The sequence below is a fragment of the Cydia strobilella genome, chromosome 6 (assembly GCF_947568885.1).
Source record: "Cydia strobilella chromosome 6, ilCydStro3.1, whole genome shotgun sequence".
In the NCBI taxonomy this organism is placed as follows: domain Eukaryota; kingdom Metazoa; phylum Arthropoda; class Insecta; order Lepidoptera; family Tortricidae; genus Cydia; species Cydia strobilella.
Genome location: NC_086046.1, coordinates 16,544,781 through 16,562,558, shown reverse-complemented (window position 1 = coordinate 16,562,558; position 17,778 = coordinate 16,544,781). Strand labels below are relative to the sequence as shown.

The following is a 17,778-nucleotide window of genomic DNA, read 5'->3' as shown; positions in this document are numbered from 1 at the left end:
TAATGGTACGGAACTCTTCGTGCGCGAGTCCGACTCGCACTTGGCCGGTTTTTCTTTCATCCGTAAGCGCACAGAATAACTAATAGTATAAGCGTAGCCGGTGGTGCATGTGTAAATTCACAAATGCTGGTGCGTAGGAATGAATTAAAAGAATTCGTACCTAATGCGATTATCATTTATCTTACTTATTTGATTGACATTTTTCACACATGGATAATTAGTATAATTACACTTATCCGGTAAAAAACTTGAGGTTTGTCACCTCAGTTTTTCCTTAGTCACCTTTCAGAAGTTACTATAACTTCTCAGTTTCTACTGTTTTTAATACTATAGTAGGAACATATATTAACCTCCAATGTAAATCATTACTAAAATAAATGAAACATAAACAAGTTTGGGAACAAATCAAATTATTTTATTAAATATTAGGCCACCCCGCGACGATGGCGGGGTGGCCTAGGGGTTCATGGCGTTAGCCGCGATAGCTAAAGACGCCGGTTCGAATCCGGCCTTCACCACTGGAGGGCTTCGACACTTTTTCTTTAATATATGACATCTATTACAGTTTTTAAATGAAACATAGTTGCTTTTGTTTTGTTTCGTTCGATTTTAAAACGAAACAATTTCAACTAGACTATCTTCCACTACCATTGGTCCAAATTGGACTGCCAATTTTTCTTGTATGGTGGACCGCTAGAGTATACACTCTTTGATAGAGAAAGATAGTCTTATTGCGATTCCTATAAGAAGAGAAAATAATGCCATGCTTTGTCCTTATCACCGACCGGGTGGAATCATAGGTAGGAAGTGATGGCGAAATACCGAAATTTATAAGAGTGAAAGAGAAAAAATCCTATGCTGCCCAAATTTTACATAAATATTCTTTCTCTTACCCGGTCGCTCGATGGCGCGTCTATAACTACTTGTATATACTATGTCTATGACTAGTATGTACCTATACCAGGTACCTGTACCAGGTGCACTGTCGCGGAAACGTGATAAATTTCAATCGATATGACATTTAATGCCGATCATTTAGGACACAATAGTAATTTGAGCCGTGATACTCGATACTTAACCACTATCTTACATTACTTGGGGCGACATATTTTAAATTATAATACACTTTATTTTCCTGATAATAAAATCGTAATTAGCATACCTTTATTTTGCTTTCTCTTGATATGGTTTCGCTAGGTATAAGCAAAGAGAATATATAGGATAGTGTTACTGTCATAATAAATTTTGTAGCCACAGTAAATTTACTGCCATCTATCGACACCTACCTACGTACTACGACACCTACTAGATAATTGGGTTAGGTTAGATTTGAACTGCGGTCCTCACAGAACCGAACTGCTATCAGAGAAGTGGTTTAGGTTAGGTTAGAACTGCGATCCTTATAGAAACGAAATGTTACTATGAAAACGTGACGAAATGGATTTATTATACTGTATCTAGTGATCAATTAAATACCAGACAATAATTTATATGGCATTTGAAACTGTTTTGAGAAGTCGTTTTTTTTTCTATTAAAGATTATTTCTTTTCGTTTGGTGTTTGTTGATGTACGATTGTCACGATTGTGTTGTGGGGCAAAGATTCATGTTGGGTTTAAAGGGCTAAGATAAAAAAATCTTCAAAAATCACATAAAAAATATATATTTAAAATCAAAAATCTTACAACTCATTTACCGCTTACTTCTAGTTAACATCAATTTTACTTAATTTACGAATAATCTTTGCATACTCCATTCCATACTTCAATATTGCGAAACACAACCTTGATGTCTTGATATAAGGTTGAGTTTTCAATGGTTTTATTAGAAGCTCATATTACTGGGCATAGACGATATATCCTCGGAAGGGCTTTGACTCGAGCTGAATGAACTAAGTGTTTCCCGCGTCTCCTCTTTGATTTTAAGATGGTCAGTGCTGGAAGGGGGGCGGGGAGGGAAGCGGTCTCTGTCTCTATGGTCCTTGTCTTTGCCGGATTTGTCTTTGCTGCTGTGTTTATGCTTGTGTTTGTGTTTGTGCTTTTTCTTTTCTTTCTTCTTTTTCTTTGCCTGTAACAAAATACAAAATAGTGTTAATAAAAAAGCCAATTACAACATGGGTCGACAACTTGCGAGTTTCCTGGATTTGCGATGGGATTGTTGGCGAGATGTGTGCACTTTTTTACCTTGTGTAAAACTTTATAACACCTTATGTAACCATGTCTGGCAAAATAAATCATTTCATTTCATTTCAACTATGATTAACCAAGTAGGTATGTCTATATTTTGTGCGGCACAGTAAGAGCCGGACCGTAATCGTGAATTTTATTGCATGGGAAGATTTCTAAGCGCTACTTGCACCATTTCATTTCATTTTTTCATTTCATTTATTTCTTGCAACCATGACAGGATGTTCATTTAACTATAACTAGGGTGTAGCAATGTTACATCTAGGAATATACATTATACACAACAACTTAAAACATAGCATGCAATTTTCAAGACATTTCTAATAAAATGAAATAAAAATAGACATCACGGGCATTTTCCACACGTTCAGTTTCTAAGAACTCCTGCAGTGTATGGGCTAATTCCACTAACTCGGGGTGAACCGGTTAAATCTGGAGTTACCATGGTTACCAGTACAATTTGACACTGGGTTAACGGTTTAATGGTGGTGGTGGGATGGTGCAAGGGGCCCTAAGTAATTTTAACCAATCCGTGGATTTACCATACTTACCGTACCTAAACTTACCATAAAATAGGGCAATTTTCAGAAGAATCAGCCTGTTTACTTGTCGTCCTTTTTTTATACCTGCCACGCTCGCTAGGAAATTCAGCGGAGAATCTTTCGGCCTATGATGGTGACGTTTATCGCATGACAAAGATAACGCATTTTTGTCTGGCATTTTATTATAAAATTACCTTAGGAGCGGCCATGTCTTCCTTGTCGCGGCGGAACATGCCGGGCTCGAAGCCGATGGGGCCCGACGAGCCCGGGATGCCGGGCAGCGGGGCTGCGTTGTCCGATATGAACTCCCGTTTTGAATCGTCCTGTCAAACAAAAACAAACTCAATAAATCCTTCTTAATGTTGGCCAAAGGAACAGGCAAGTCTCTTTTGATGTCCAACTCCATTGGAGTTGGAATTATGACGCTGGAGTTTAAGCTTGGGACCACGGTGGATGGTTATGATTGGTGTACCTACAATTTCGACCTTACGACTGTATAAATAAGTAGTATTTTTTAAACATACTCCACTGTACACCCTGATCGGCATGTCGTGAACCGAAATGGAGTCAATTTTGATGTCCTCCTAGATGTTGGCCAGAGGAACGGGCAAGTCGCTCTTGATGTCCAACTCCATTGGGGTTGGGATTATGATACCGGAGTCCAGACGTTAGCCCAATAGTGGATGATTCTTATTGGTGTACTTACAATTTCGGCCTTACAACATTATAAATAAGTATTATTATTGAATAACTTACGCCACTGTACACCCTGATCGGCATGTCATGCACCGAAGTGACGTCAATCTTGATGTCCTCCTCCTTAATGTTGGCCAAAGGAACGGGCAAGTCGCTCTTGATGTCCAACTCCATAGGGGTTGGCATTATGATACCAGAGTCGAGGCTTGGAACCACGTTGGATGGTTCTTCAGCTTCAAACTTAATCTGGAAGGAAAAATTAAAGACATCCTTGATTTTTCATACATTCTGTGAGAAATCGCGTTTGCGATATTGTGTCCATGGGAATCCCCGCCCCAACTTTGTTCATGCACATTTAAACCTACTGCCATCATTCGCTTGCCTTATCCCATTCACTTGGGGTCGGCACAGCATGTCTTTTTCTAAACCTACTGTATAATGGATAAATTACCTCAGGAATTTCTTGCTTAATAACAGGTTTGTTCAACTCCATCTCTCGCAGCCTGTCTCTATCTTTCTCCCTATCCCTTTCTCGCTCCAGCCTCTCTCGCTCTTTGTGCTGCATTTGTTTCATCATGGCCTGAATCTCAGGCAGAGGTACGCATATGGGCCGCTTGAGCCCATACAAGGTGTAGTAGAGATCAACTAAATCGCATCTGAGTCTTGCATCGTTTGACAGGTGGCTGTTCATGTTGTTCCATAGTCTGAAAAAAAAAACAGTATATCGATAACGTTAAAGAAAAAAATTAGGCGTCTTTGTATTTCTTTGTCTATAATGATACTTAGCAGCGTGACAGACGAGATTGCAGTCTAATGCAATAACGATAAGGTTCAGATACCTGTGCACGACCGCCTCCGTGTCCAACCTATGCCGCTGAGCCTTCTCGAAAGGTGGGTTGTTGACCAACAATCGAGCTAGGCCGTGACGAACATGTGGGTCGGGATCGCTTTCCACTGTGGTTAGGAGGGAGCTAAGGTCTTCAGGTTTGCCGTCGACGCGGACGAAATCGACTAGGCACTCGAAGGCGGCTAAGCGCACGTCTAGAAAACGTTAATAAATGGTTATTGGCTTGTAGTAGGCTTGAGTCGGTCATGAACTAAGAACTGAAATCCCGTAAAGGACCGAAAGGAACTAATTCTTTTTGCACGCTCTTAATCGGTCTTTATGTCCTTTAGTTCAGTGGGATTGGAGAGCGCTTGACTGAGCGAAACAGAAAACGGACGGAACGAAATAGTTCACAATGTCGCTGGCACAAGTGCGAACGAGATGAAAGAACGACGTGACACGCCGAAGCCCCTAAATTATGAAGGAAAATCAAATATTTTTCTATATATTGATATTATTTTAATTGTATTAAAGTGTTTTAATGTTTAATATCGACATATCATATCGTACAACTTGAATTATAAAGATTGGAAAAAGTCGAATGTAAAACCGATTTCTATTCATTACCGGCTCTCGATAACCGAACTGAACTAAAGGAACTAAAAGACTGAACTAGTTCGTTTGACCGAGAACGGAGCGCTCTCTGTAGTGACCGAGCAGGCACAAGCCTTTGGAAGTGATTAAATTTACGTTGTTTCGTGCCATTGAAAAATGATTCTTTAGTAGTGAAGAAACGGAAAAAAATATCTCTTAATACATAAGTGATTGAGATAAGAGCATATTGAATAAAAACTAAATATTAAAATAAAACTGAAAATATACCAACTTATTAAATATATTACCGTCAACGCAAGCTCCTGGTGATACTCCTCGGTACGGAGTGAAACATGTCGAGCGTTTTTCAACTTAAAATACGTGAGTGACCCGTTATTAATATATTTAATATGTCTGTGTCTCACGGAAGTTTTGTTATTAAAATTGAAAATATACCACTGTATTCAAGATAGAAACAGACAACAGATGGTTGTAGGGGTGGAGGAAAGACTTACCAACATATTGCCCATACTGGGCATAAGCCCTAAACACAGTGGATATGCTCGGCAGATGTCCGCACTGCTGCAACCGCCGTATGGACCTTAGACAACTGACGGTCACTGTATTCTTGTAGCATGGCAACACTTTCTCTAAATTTAGGACACGGGTTATCTCTTCTAGAACTAGTTTTGTGTCCGCTGCGAGGGAGTCTGCTGTTATTGGGGCACCCTGTAAAAAATTGATTGATTTTTTTTTTTAATTTGAATCCAGTTTGATAATCGAAGTCTGTAAATAAATGACGATGTTCACAACATGATTCCAAAATTCAGGAAATAACACCCCGCCATCCAAGTAAGAACAGTCAGATTATAAAGGACACTCCCTTTTACTTGCCTACGATGCTAAAAACTTAGAAAGTAATTAAAGTCTCAGCAAGCGCTAGCAATAGCCTAACCTTCTAAACTAAAGGTCAGGGGTGCGTAACCAGCTCGTACCAATAAGTTTCTCAGAACTGACTCGTGAAATATCATTTGACATCTAACACTAGCTTGTCAGTGAAGGGAAATATCATAACGAAACCGGACTTATCTCAATAAGGTTGAAAAGTCAAATGGCAATCGTTTTTTTTTAAATTTAGTTGCCGCGCAAACCCGGAGCTGTGGTATAACGTCTGTACGTAAGAAGCACGCTAAGAATATGATGGCTCACCGGTTGCAGCACAGATATAACAGGTGTGATGGTCGCCGTCAACGCATCGACCAACGCCGCTTTATAATAGTTGTCCGAGTAGTGGTTTTTCGAGTTGTCGTTGTACTTGAAGAGGTCGAGGAGGAATCTCACCACTTCGGGCGGACAGATGCCGTGGATGTTGCGAAGGCCTGGTAAAAGGAATTAATATTTTACGAAAAAAACTATGAAGTAAGGTAACTTCTAGAGTCCGACCATGCTAAGTTTTCATGCCAATGAGTATTACGTCAAGTATGGAGCTTATAGGGATATGTATGCATTCTTATCTTACGGCCAAGTTTGTGCAAAGTTAGGGTGGCTAGAGTTTAATTTAACAGATTTAAGACCATCCGCACACTTGCGATTAATGCCGATAGCACGACGGACGATCCATTGAATGACAACCGCAATAACGATGTATCATGAAATTTTGATCAAATTTAGGTATAGCTAAGTGGGCTAGATGTTTAGTGATCTCAAGACAACATAGTTGTGAAGTGAATAAATCATGAATCATTTATTCATTTGCAAGATTAGAAGAAACTTGAATAATAATTCTAGTAACAAAATGAGATATCATACTTTCTTACAAACTGGCTGACTGGTGTAAAACGATGATATGGAACTTATTATTAATAAATGCTCGCAAATTTAAAAAAAAATTGCTAGAATGTAGTACACAAAATAAGTTCTTACAATATAAAAATGTCCAATACATTTTGCAATGAGCGTATGCAGGTCAATACAATTCGACAGCTTAACCACTTTTATTACTGACTGTCCATAACGCAAGGCTAATAGCGTGTTGTGAAGAAGTAACTCTAAACATGCATGATTAAACAATGCACGAAAAATATAATTATCTGTCAAAAAAATAAGTGTGCAACCAAGTTTGATTAAAGCATACTAAAAAAACGACCTGATTAGTTAATGAGAATGTACATATGAACTTTGTCAATGTTACCTGCCATAGCGACCGGTATAGTCCTCTGCAAGAAGTAATGCTGTAAGTTGTCAAAGTTGTTCTGCTTTATAATGTGCGGCGCCGAGAACGAACCGAACATCTTGCGGAATATCGTTAGCATGGCCGGAGGACCCGCCCATGAGCTGATCATTGCGTTTGCCACCTGGAAACAAATTAGAAATATGTTGTCATCTCGTGTGTTGTTGTGTTGTATGTTGACATGATCTTGAATACAGCTTGATATTATTTTTGTTATAACTAAAGACATCTGCTCTGCTCTTTAAATAGTTTGCTCACTTTCTACATCTGTAAGAAGGCTAATCTAACGTCGTTGATCTGAGGTATTTTTCAAAACATACTTTATTTCTAAACAAATAAGACTCACCTTCGTAAAACAATTAGCAGCCCGACACCTTATTTTATTAATACGTTTATTCAGTCAGACAACGGTTTTCTCGTCGGTAGTCTTATGAATCTCGACTTTATTTCTATACTAATAAGACTCACCTTCGTCAAACAATGCGCCGCCCTACACCTGATCCTATGATAAGTTTGTTCATTCTCTATAGTATGTGTCAACGCTTTTCTCATCGCCAGTTCAGGGTAATTTGACGATTTTAAAGTTTGAAGCTTCACTTTGAGCTATCACTTGTGAAATTCAACTTTACTTCTATAGCAATAAGACTCACCTTCGTTAAACAATGCGCCGCCCGACACCTTATTTCATAATACGTCTGCTCATTTTCTTTATCAGTCAACGCCTTTCTCGTCAACGATTCAGGGTAATTATGTAAAGCGTCGATCGCTTCACTTGTGAAATTCAACTTTATATCAATAGTGCTAAAGCACACTTACCTTTGTCAAACAATGCGCTGCTCTACACCTGATCTTATAATAAATTTGTTCATTCTCTATAGTATCTGTAAGAGCTTTTCTCGTCGCCGGTTCAGGGTAATTATGTAAGGCGTCGATGGCTTCGCTTTGGGCTGTGACGTCACGCTCGTGTCTGAGTTGGTACTGCCATTGATAGTCAGGTTGAGATATGACGGTGCTCCGTAAAAGGGACATCTCGGGGTCGAGACGGATCCAGAGAACTGGAGAATCGCTGTATAAGAAAATATTTTGTTAAAAATCTTTAAGGATTGAGAAAACTGGGCAGTTACGAACTAATCACATCTAAAATTTAAGACGCCTCCTTACTTATAGACGCCTCTACATTTTACAATAAAGAAGATTCTCAAACTTTGCACTTGCAGGAGTTATCAAATCATGTGAAACTTATTTATTACCTATGTACCTCTACCTTGTACTGACCATGTTTTTAAGCAAATAAAATTTCTGATTTCTGATAAGGGCAAAAGTTTGTAGAGAAGGTCGCGAAATATGATGTGTCCTGGTAACGTGGTCGCCGTAAAATTAGCAGTCAAGCTATAATATATTCCCCCTGGAAAGAGCTATCAAGCAACTTTGAAAAGGCACCCTGAGAGAAGCGGTCATAAATACTAGATCTTGTTCTGCCTGCTTTAATGAGCTTATTGACCGAAGCGTTAGCGAAAGTCTCCGTTGTGCTTTTTGCTTCTCTTTGCTGTTCTCGGGCATTTTGCTTTCGTATGTCCGGATGTTCTCCTCTACAGGTCACAATTCTTAACCGATTCTCTTGAAATTTTGTGACCAGATTATATGATTAAATAGTTTTTTTGTCAATCCAGTTTTTGGAAATTTTTCAAAATGCGGAAATTGGCATAAAGGACAAGCCAATAGCGTCTATGGCGCTTAAGACCATTGTGAGTTCACTGCGATAACGACTCAACGAACTAAGTATTTTTAACTTTTACATTTTATAAGCTTAACGTGAGGTCTACAGCTCACATAGCCACTAGTAGTATTAGTTTAGTTTCATGAACAACTTACTCCATAGCCGAAAGATCCATATCAACCTCTTCCCCCGTACACAGCGGAATCTTCTTCTTCTTATTCCTCCTGCTCTTACTGTGGCATGTTATATCAGCCTTCACAACCGTGTTCTCAATCTGAAGCGTGTGTTTGAATGTGCCGTCTAACTCTTGAAGTTGGACGAGGAGCGGCCCGACGTATTTGCGTATGCCGCGTTCGTGGACGCAGTCTTGACGGATTTCGAGTTCTACTGTGTTTCTGTAGACCAAAAATTAAAAAAAATTACTTATATTATTTTAACAGGTACATTAAAGCGCAAATTGTGTTTAAGTCACGTCTAACTGTCACTTTCCTGACAAAAAGTCAAATAAAGTGAAAAAAGCCCAAAAGTAAGAATAATGTAACAACACACACCGTTTCCTATTAAACACTGAGGTCAACTGAAACTTGGCATGCCCGCCTGTCCGGACCCACTGATCCACAAACACAGCCATATCCTTCCCAGTCACCGTAAATATCGCCCTCACGAACAAATTCGTTGACAGCAGGAGATGCCCCCATAGCCCTCCTCCTATTTTAGTGTTGGCGGCGTTGGTAGCAAGGGATAGTTGCTTGTTGAATACTTGGAGTAGTAATTCTTGGCCGATACGTTGTTCTAACATTCGGAGGACTAGGTGGGATTTTTTACGCATCACCTGCAAATTAGAAGAATATTTTAAGTTTTTTATTGTGACCAGTTATTGTGTAAAACTTATATTCACATCATTTAATTTAATGCACAAAGGCAAAAACCTTACATTAAAAGTCTTATCTAACTAATCCAATTTAATTCCGGGATCTTGCGCAAATTATTGTTATTTCGCTTTTCAATCCAACACTGAATGAAATATATAATAGAACAATACCTTTTTAACCCTTTATAAGGCATAAGGGATTATGTAAAATGTAACCCTATCACTTTGAAATAAAGTTCAAAATCAGGTGGGAAATATATCGTCAGGTGACAACCAGAACTCACTTATAGTAACTACTACAAGTTCATAGCCATAGTGAACCTTAATAGTACCGATTTAAGTTTGATTTTTGTTTAATATTTTTTTAGTAATTAGTGAGTTGGTTGTTGGTTGTCACCTGACGATATTCCCTCTGCCTTATCAAGGCTTAACAAGGTATACTTTTCCTTTGGTTGGTAGGGAAATAGATACCCACGAGACAACTACGAGGACTTTTCTAAGATAAAATAAATGTCGTTCGAAAGTCCTAATTACTGTCTTCATACTTTTTATTGACTTACCTCTATATATCTTGGTGACATCGTGTGCACATTTCTGACTGGGAAGTAAAAGACGTCTTTGGGATCAACGCGAGCTCCACTCGCCGGCGGTTGCCATGGATCAAGAACGATACCACCATATTGCTCTTCGTATGTCACAACCTGATTTATGACAAAAAAAAATGTGAAAGCCAAGTAGTTCAGCTAAATGAAAGTAAAATATAGGTAGTTTGGCAAACCATTGCGCCAATCTAGTAGAAAATATATGAGGGTTAACTTTCCGCAACTACAATTTTTAGGGTTCCGTACCCAAAGGGTAAAAACGGGACCCTATTATTAAGACTCCGCTGTCCGTCTGTCTGTCACCAGGCTGTATCTCATGAACCGTGATAGCTAGACAGTTGAAATTTTCACAGATGATGTATTTCTGTTGCCGCTATAACAACAGATACTAAAAAGTACGGAACCCTCGGTGCGCGAGTCCGACTCGCATTTGGGCGGTTTTTTATCTATTAAATTTCGCGCCGTTTTCAGTTGGCCTAAATTTAATTTTTAGGTTCTGGGATTTGAGGTATATAGTATTCACCAAGTAGCTTGGGTACGGTGAGAAGAATAAAGATGTCATCTCAATACAACATTAATGTTGTATGATGTTTGTCACAGTACCCAAATTGTTTAAAAAATACTATACATAACCGTTTCCTAACCGGTCCATCCATTTACAAACTACATCATAATGCGGCCATATGTTCATAAGAGCATCCACTCTTATTACTCCACAAAGGACCAAAAACATCATCCAACAGTAACTTTCACCTAAATCACCTACCATCATACTGGACACCTAAATGAAAGTACCAACCTCTTGCAACTCCTGATGTGTCCAATACTTATACTCATTATTGCCAAAGCACTTCTTCGAATACAATCCACACAGATAATCAGGAATACCCTTGGCCAACCACAGATCTGACCAGTTCTGCATAGTGATGAAACAGCCGAAGAATTGCTCTGCTACGGCTTGAGCCATGGCCTTGCGGCTGATGTAGGTTTGGTCTATGATGGCTATTGAGTGGAGGAGGTGGACACTTAGGATGGACATTGTGGTGTAGGCTGTTGCGTCGTCTTCAGTCTAGAAATATGAGGAATTGATCAGAAACATGTAATAGTATGAAATGATAAATACTTTTGGCTGATAGTAGCTTAAATTTGAAGCTTTTTGCTGAAGTTTGCAAAACAACATTGTATCGTTTTTAGGGTTCCGTACACAAAGGGTAAAAACGGGACCCTATTACTAAGACTCCGCTGTCCGTCTGTCTGTCACCAGGCTGTATCTCATGAACCGTGATAGCTAGACAGTTGAAATTTTCACAGATAATGTATTTCTGTTGCCGCTATAACAACAAATTACAAAAAAGTACGGAACCCTCGGTGGGCGAGTCCGACTCGCACTTGGCCGGTTTTAATTAGATCAAAAAGTTACATACAAAACTTCTACTTAAGTACTTTCTTTGTATTACAAATTTATGCAACGAAAACTACTTAGTAGCAGACAGATATATGTTACGTAAATGTTCATGCCATGTTTCATGTAATTAAAGCATAACGTTTTAATATGAGAGTGATTCGATTGTATGGGAGCGGGACTTTGGCAGCGGGTTCGTGTCACTTATCCTCGTAAGGCCCAATGTGCATTACAATGTACACTCTGTTTCAATCTAATTTGAACCTTACACTAACTTAATTAAGTAGCATTTCTTTTGTTTCATTGTTTTCTAAAACAAACGAAAGTCACCCTAATCTTCTATACAACAAGGTTCAAATTAAAAATAGGGAAACTTTGTATGGTGGGCCTTACGAGCTTAATAAAACTTACCTCATCAACAAAAACTTGTTTGTAGCACGGATATGGATACCTAGTGGATAACGTCTCTTCATAGAATTCAAACGCCTCATGTAGGTATCGCACAGTGTTCTTAAGTATTTGCATCAGGTTCGGTAAACAGTAGTGGGTCACTTCGTTCATGAATGGATCTACGTATGTCTCAAATGGTCTGAAAAATAAAGTGATACGGTCTATTAAAACAAATTTGTGTAACTTTTTTTTACAAAAGTAAAGATTTATCCACATTGTTCCAATGAGGGCTAGCGTTTTTCTGCTCACCAGTTGGCGCCACTGTTAATGGTGGTCCAGAAAAACAGATCTCAAAATTCTTCTATGCTTATTTTTATAAAATCTATACATTGTAATATACACAAAGCTATTTTAACGTCTAAATTTGCCGTTTTTTCAACCTGTTTAATTTTGTATATAGTTTATACTCTGATTTGTAATTAGATTCCAAAAAACTAACCTCACTCAGATCCTTTTTCTTTCGTAATAATGGAAAATATGTAAAGAAGTAAACTCAAATTTCCCTTTTGCATACTCTAGCATTTAAAATAAATATAGATGTATCATTTTAGCTTTGTTTAGTTTCTTAAAACATACGGAAAAGAGAAAAAGTGAGGTTAGTTTTATGGAATCTAATTACAAATCAGAGTTTTTATAGTTGGCACTTTTAGACCTCCATCTACACTAGCGGCGCGGCGAAATTGAGCGCGATAGCCCTCATTGCTACACAAATGCAAGGCTAATTAGCGAAATTCTTGCAAGGCTGGACCGGGAGTTCCGGAGGTATAAATTTGCCGGATAAAATACGACTAACATTTTTAATTGAATTTATTTTGTCATTTTAGACGTGGAACTAAAGGGGATAAGCGAGCAATCTAAAGCGCAGTGTATTCGGGCAATCTGGACGTAGCTTTAAAAATGTCTACTAAACTAAGCACCTGTCACACATAAGTATGGTCAACCTACACACAGATCAGTAAGATAACAAGTCTTTCAAACACGGAGCCAGGTAGCTAAATTTACTGGGTATTTTGGTTGCGATATGATTCCTGTGTTTTAACCAAGGATCTTATAGATAGATAGGAAAGGTTTTACTATTAAATTTCTCTCTCACCCAATAGCCAAAGCAATATTTGGCGCACATGCCGGTGTGTTCACAACATAATGGAATGTCTTCCGTCTATGATCAGGCGTATACACAACATCTAGCAGTTCTCCACAGGAGACTGCAGTCAGGCACTCGTCAACAGTGAACTCTAGCTTCCATGTGCAGGGCTCAGCGAAACTGTCGACGCAGGGGAACCAGAGGCGAGCTGAGTGGCCGTAGGTGAACATGTGAGCTGATTTCTGCAAAGAAAAATGTGTGTGAAAGTTCACTTCTGTTATCCTAAGGTTAATTGAGCAGAGGGCAGAATAGTCAAACTGCAAACCAGAGGTAGCCATGAAGTAATACATTGACATGCTAATAGTTACAATGTTATTCTGAAAGAAACCATACTCCCTATATAATTAGCATATGCATATTTAACGATTACCTAAGCATGGCCGCTTTATCATTTAAATCTTCTACCTTTTATAAATGAAAGTCACTCATATCTTCATTTTTCACGCTTCTACACTATCTCATTCATATTTTCAAATCAATATGTCTGAATTTCAGATTTATAGATAGGTACCATTGTAATTGTTTTCGATATTTATGAAAAAAAAAGATGCAATATAAACCCATAGTTTAAAAATCATTACTTACCTCAACCAGAGATCCCTCTCCTTCTGGCACCACAAAATGCATCCCACCCTGTGGAGACTCCAAAGAGAACTCAATACCAATGCGGAGGCCTCTGCCCTCGCCCACCAGGTGAGCTGCATCATCAGGGACTTGGATGTGGAGCTCTCCCGAGTTGTGATCTGGGTCAATCTTCTGAGCTGCTGCTAGGTGGCATTGTGAGAATGATTCGAGGGATCTCCTGTTGAGGAAATTAAATAAATACATAAATATTATGGGTCAATCTTAAACAAATCAACCTGGCTTATGTTGTGGGTAATAGATAGATATCAATAATTACTACATAGAAAACATCCATAACTCACACAAATAAATGTCGGGACCTCCAGCTTTGGAGACCGGGTCACTACCAATATGTTACAATGTTGTGCAATTGGCAGCTATATTAATTTATTATTACTATTAAAACACTAATTGTGACAATTAGTGTTACTCATAGTTAAGCATAATATTTGGCATCAGATCTTTCATGCCTGTTAGTTTAGTTAGTTAGTTTTACTGGGCATTTTCCGCAAGTCCATGTGCCTATTTTGCGTGTTCTACACTGTATTAATGTCTTGTCATAGGCAATATGTTTATCATTATTCATTCATTCATTTATTAGTTGCAACCATGGTATTACAGATGTTCTTAAAATAAAGTGAGTACAATCATGGACCCTACTAGGGCGTAGTAACATTTTATGTCTACTTATTTCTAAGGCACACTTATAAAATAGATCTATAAACAATAATAACAAATAGAATAGGTAATTAAAATCAAATATTTAGAGTATTACAATAATTAAAATCAAGTATTGTCTATGTAAGTAGTTATATTATTATATCGCTTTAACATTTAATGTGTGACGATGTTTTAGTTTAGTTTGTTTAGTTCGTAGTTTAATTTATTTTTGTTAGTTTTAATTTGTTTTTAGGTTAATTTAAATAATAGTTTATAAGTTTTGTTATTGTATTTAAATTGTAACATTAACTTTAACATGCTCCATTTTTATTAAGTACATAATTATTATTTTTTATTCAAATTATCCATAAATTCTTGTAGGGTGTATGGGCATTTACAAAATTATTATATTTGGTTTAATTTCTTATAAACTGAGGGATGTGGTTATAAATTCGAATGGACATTGAGTAAGGGCCTTTGCTGAACATTTGGCTCGGAACAATTACAGAGGCTCATTATTCAAACCATAGGTATTACTATAAAACTTCCGTGAGACTCAATCAAATTAAAATTATGCTGTTGTTGTGGGCTTTGGCCTGCAGTACACGGCGCGCCCTCGACCAGTGAAGATGTGTCATTCATCCCTGAACAGGGATCCTCATAAATTGAATTGAATCAGGTCAAGCTATTACACTTAATAATATGTGTTACCCGTTTTAAAATAATTTCAATACATAGCTACACTAACATTATTTGTGTGCTCTGAAATCACGTGCCATGCACTTGAAGAGGGACAGAACCATATGGAAAATGATGTCTGATTCCCTCAGAACTGGGGGAAAGACTGAAAATGTTGATTATTCATCCACAAACCAGTGTGACCTAAGGGTCAGCACATGATAATATTTGTTTAATATTATGGTTTGAATAATGGGCCTCTAATTGCTTATTACTCACTGAGATCGCAGGTTCCTATAAAGGATGTAAAGGATTAAATTGAGTGTCAACATAATTCAACCCGATTTATGATTTTAAATACATAGTCCAACTAATTTATTTGTTTATAATATGTACGTGTTAGGGTCAGCTTGGCAGATATCCAAGAATGGGTCACAATATTGAAAGTTAGCTTCATATCTCAGACGCGATGATTTTAAATACTTAGCCTATGAATAATACAATGAAGTGTGTGTTGCATGTTTTGAATGTCCAACTAATTTATTTGTTTATAATACGTACGTGTTAGGGTCAGCTTGGCAGATATCCAAGAATGGGTCACAATATTGAAAGTTAGCTTCATATCTCAGACGCGATGATTTTAAATACTTAGCCTATGAATAATACAATGAAGTGTGTGTTGCATGTTTTGAATGTCCAACTAATTCATTTGTTTATAATACGTACGTGTTAGGGTCAGCTTGGCAGATATCCAAGAATGGGTCACAATATTGAAAGTTAGCTTCATATCTCAGACGCGATGATTTTAAATACTTAGCCTATGAATAATACAATGAAGTGTGTGTTGCATGTTTTGAATGTCCAACTAATTTATTTGTTTATAATACGTACGTGTTAGGGTCAGCTTGGCAGATATCCAAGAATGGGTCACAATATTGAAAGTTAGCTTCATATCTCAGACGCGATGATTTTAAATACTTAGCCTATGAATAATACAATGAAGTGTGTGTTGCATGTTTTGAATGTCCAACTAATTTATTTGTTTATAATATGTACGTGTTAGGGTCAGCTTGGCAGATATCCAAGAATGGGTCACAATATTGAAAGTTAGCTTCATATCTCAGACGCGATGATTTTAAATACTTAGCCTATGAATAATACAATGAAGTGTGTGTTGCATGTTTTGAATGTCCAACTAATTTATTTGTTTATAATACGTACGTGTTAGGGTCAGCTTGGCAGATATCCAAGAATGGGTCACAATATTGAAAGTTAGCTTCATATCGGTCATTCAGGCAGACGCGATAGATGCGACATTGCTTTGCATTGAGCCTTATGTATCGCAAGTTATCTTTCAATGGGACTACGGTCAGTTCGACAAAGCCCTGTAAACAAAGTTATGCAAAGGAATAAAGTAACCTAAAAAAGGTTGATTTATTAACTCAAATATAAGTTATAATCCGTTATAACTCACAATAATACTTCTCCTCTCAAAGCTTATCCCAGTCAAACTGAGAATTTGATGAGCTGTAAAGAAAATAAATAGTTATAAGCAAAAACCCACTCAAACTTAAAACAACAAACAAGACCATCGAGATACTTATAATTTAAATGGGCGACAATTGTCGCCAGTGCGCTCTTTCTTCATGGTATGAAGTAATCATTCATATTTCTATTGAGATTAAAGAAAACGGGGAAATTTTGATGCTTTAAACCACTAAAACTTAACTAAAACACAAAAACAATCATCACTTTTTAATGTTGACAGCTTGGTATACTAGTCATAAACAATAGAACATAAAGTGGAAGACACGTATAGTTGGTCAAACCAAATTGTCAGTAAAAGAGAACAAAAAAACTATACTCATCCTTTTCTTTTGGGTACTAGTAGTAGTGTAAGACAAAGATAGTATGATTCTCTCTGTCTATGTTTGAAATGAGACTAGAGAATAAAAAAATGTTGAATTAAATATATAATATACTCTGGAGAACCCATTTTGCCAATAGAAAAAGCGCTCCTTTTCAAATCAAATTTTCTCTGGGAAGTCAACCCTACGCACCAAAGGATCTAGTTTGGCAAAAAAGAGTAGAAATTAAAAAGTGGCAGCACTGTAGTGTCGTCCCGTTTTTCTTAGATTGATTTGAAAGGGACACTACAGTGTTGCCACTTTTTAATTCCTACTCTTTTTTTTCCAGACTGTATGCACCTACATTTTCAACTGACGGAAATGGCTTGCCAGAATATATTTTACTTTTCTACAATAAAAAATGCAGAATTGTTTTTATTATAGTATTAGACAAAATATCACGGAGGTTCATAAATATATAAAAGGCTCAGTAAGAGTTGAGTAAAGCCACTTAGTCAGTAGGAAAAGCTGATTTAAAATTTTCTATAAGAGCACAACGGTAGTACTATTACTTATTCTGTGGCACAACCCTCTACGCCATTTTTTTTTAATTTGCCGCCTTTTCCTACTGACGGAAATGGCTTGCCAAAGTATACTTACTGGTTCTTCTGGTGTTGTGTATAATATGCCTTATTGTCTATGTTTTATCC

The 17,778-nt window shown here is 37.5% G+C and overlaps 1 protein-coding gene across 2 annotated transcripts; it reads right to left on the bottom strand.

The window, feature by feature from the left end:
• Nucleotides 1–1,646: 1,646 nt before the first annotated feature.
• Nucleotides 1,647–16,974, bottom strand: LOC134742443 (transcription initiation factor TFIID subunit 2). Of its 2 annotated transcripts, XM_063675600.1 has the most exons (19): nt 16,826–16,974; nt 16,696–16,750; nt 16,443–16,606; nt 13,845–14,061; nt 13,209–13,441; nt 12,077–12,254; nt 11,063–11,332; nt 10,222–10,362; nt 9,342–9,622; nt 8,946–9,185; nt 7,890–8,139; nt 7,035–7,197; nt 6,053–6,222; nt 5,359–5,572; nt 4,263–4,464; nt 3,875–4,127; nt 3,484–3,669; nt 2,922–3,050; nt 1,647–2,066 (listed from the first exon to the last, which is right to left on the bottom strand). In XM_063675600.1, the coding sequence occupies exons 1-19, from the start codon at nt 16,867–16,869 to the stop codon at nt 1,824–1,826; spliced, it is 3,633 nt and encodes a 1,210-aa protein (XP_063531670.1). In that variant the 5' UTR covers nt 16,870–16,974; the 3' UTR covers nt 1,647–1,823. The 2 variants fall into 2 exon arrangements, with proteins under 2 accessions (XP_063531670.1, XP_063531671.1); XM_063675601.1 differs by lacking the exons at nt 16,443–16,606; nt 16,696–16,750; nt 16,826–16,974 and adding an exon at nt 15,618–15,683.
• Nucleotides 16,975–17,778: the final 804 nt, after the last annotated feature.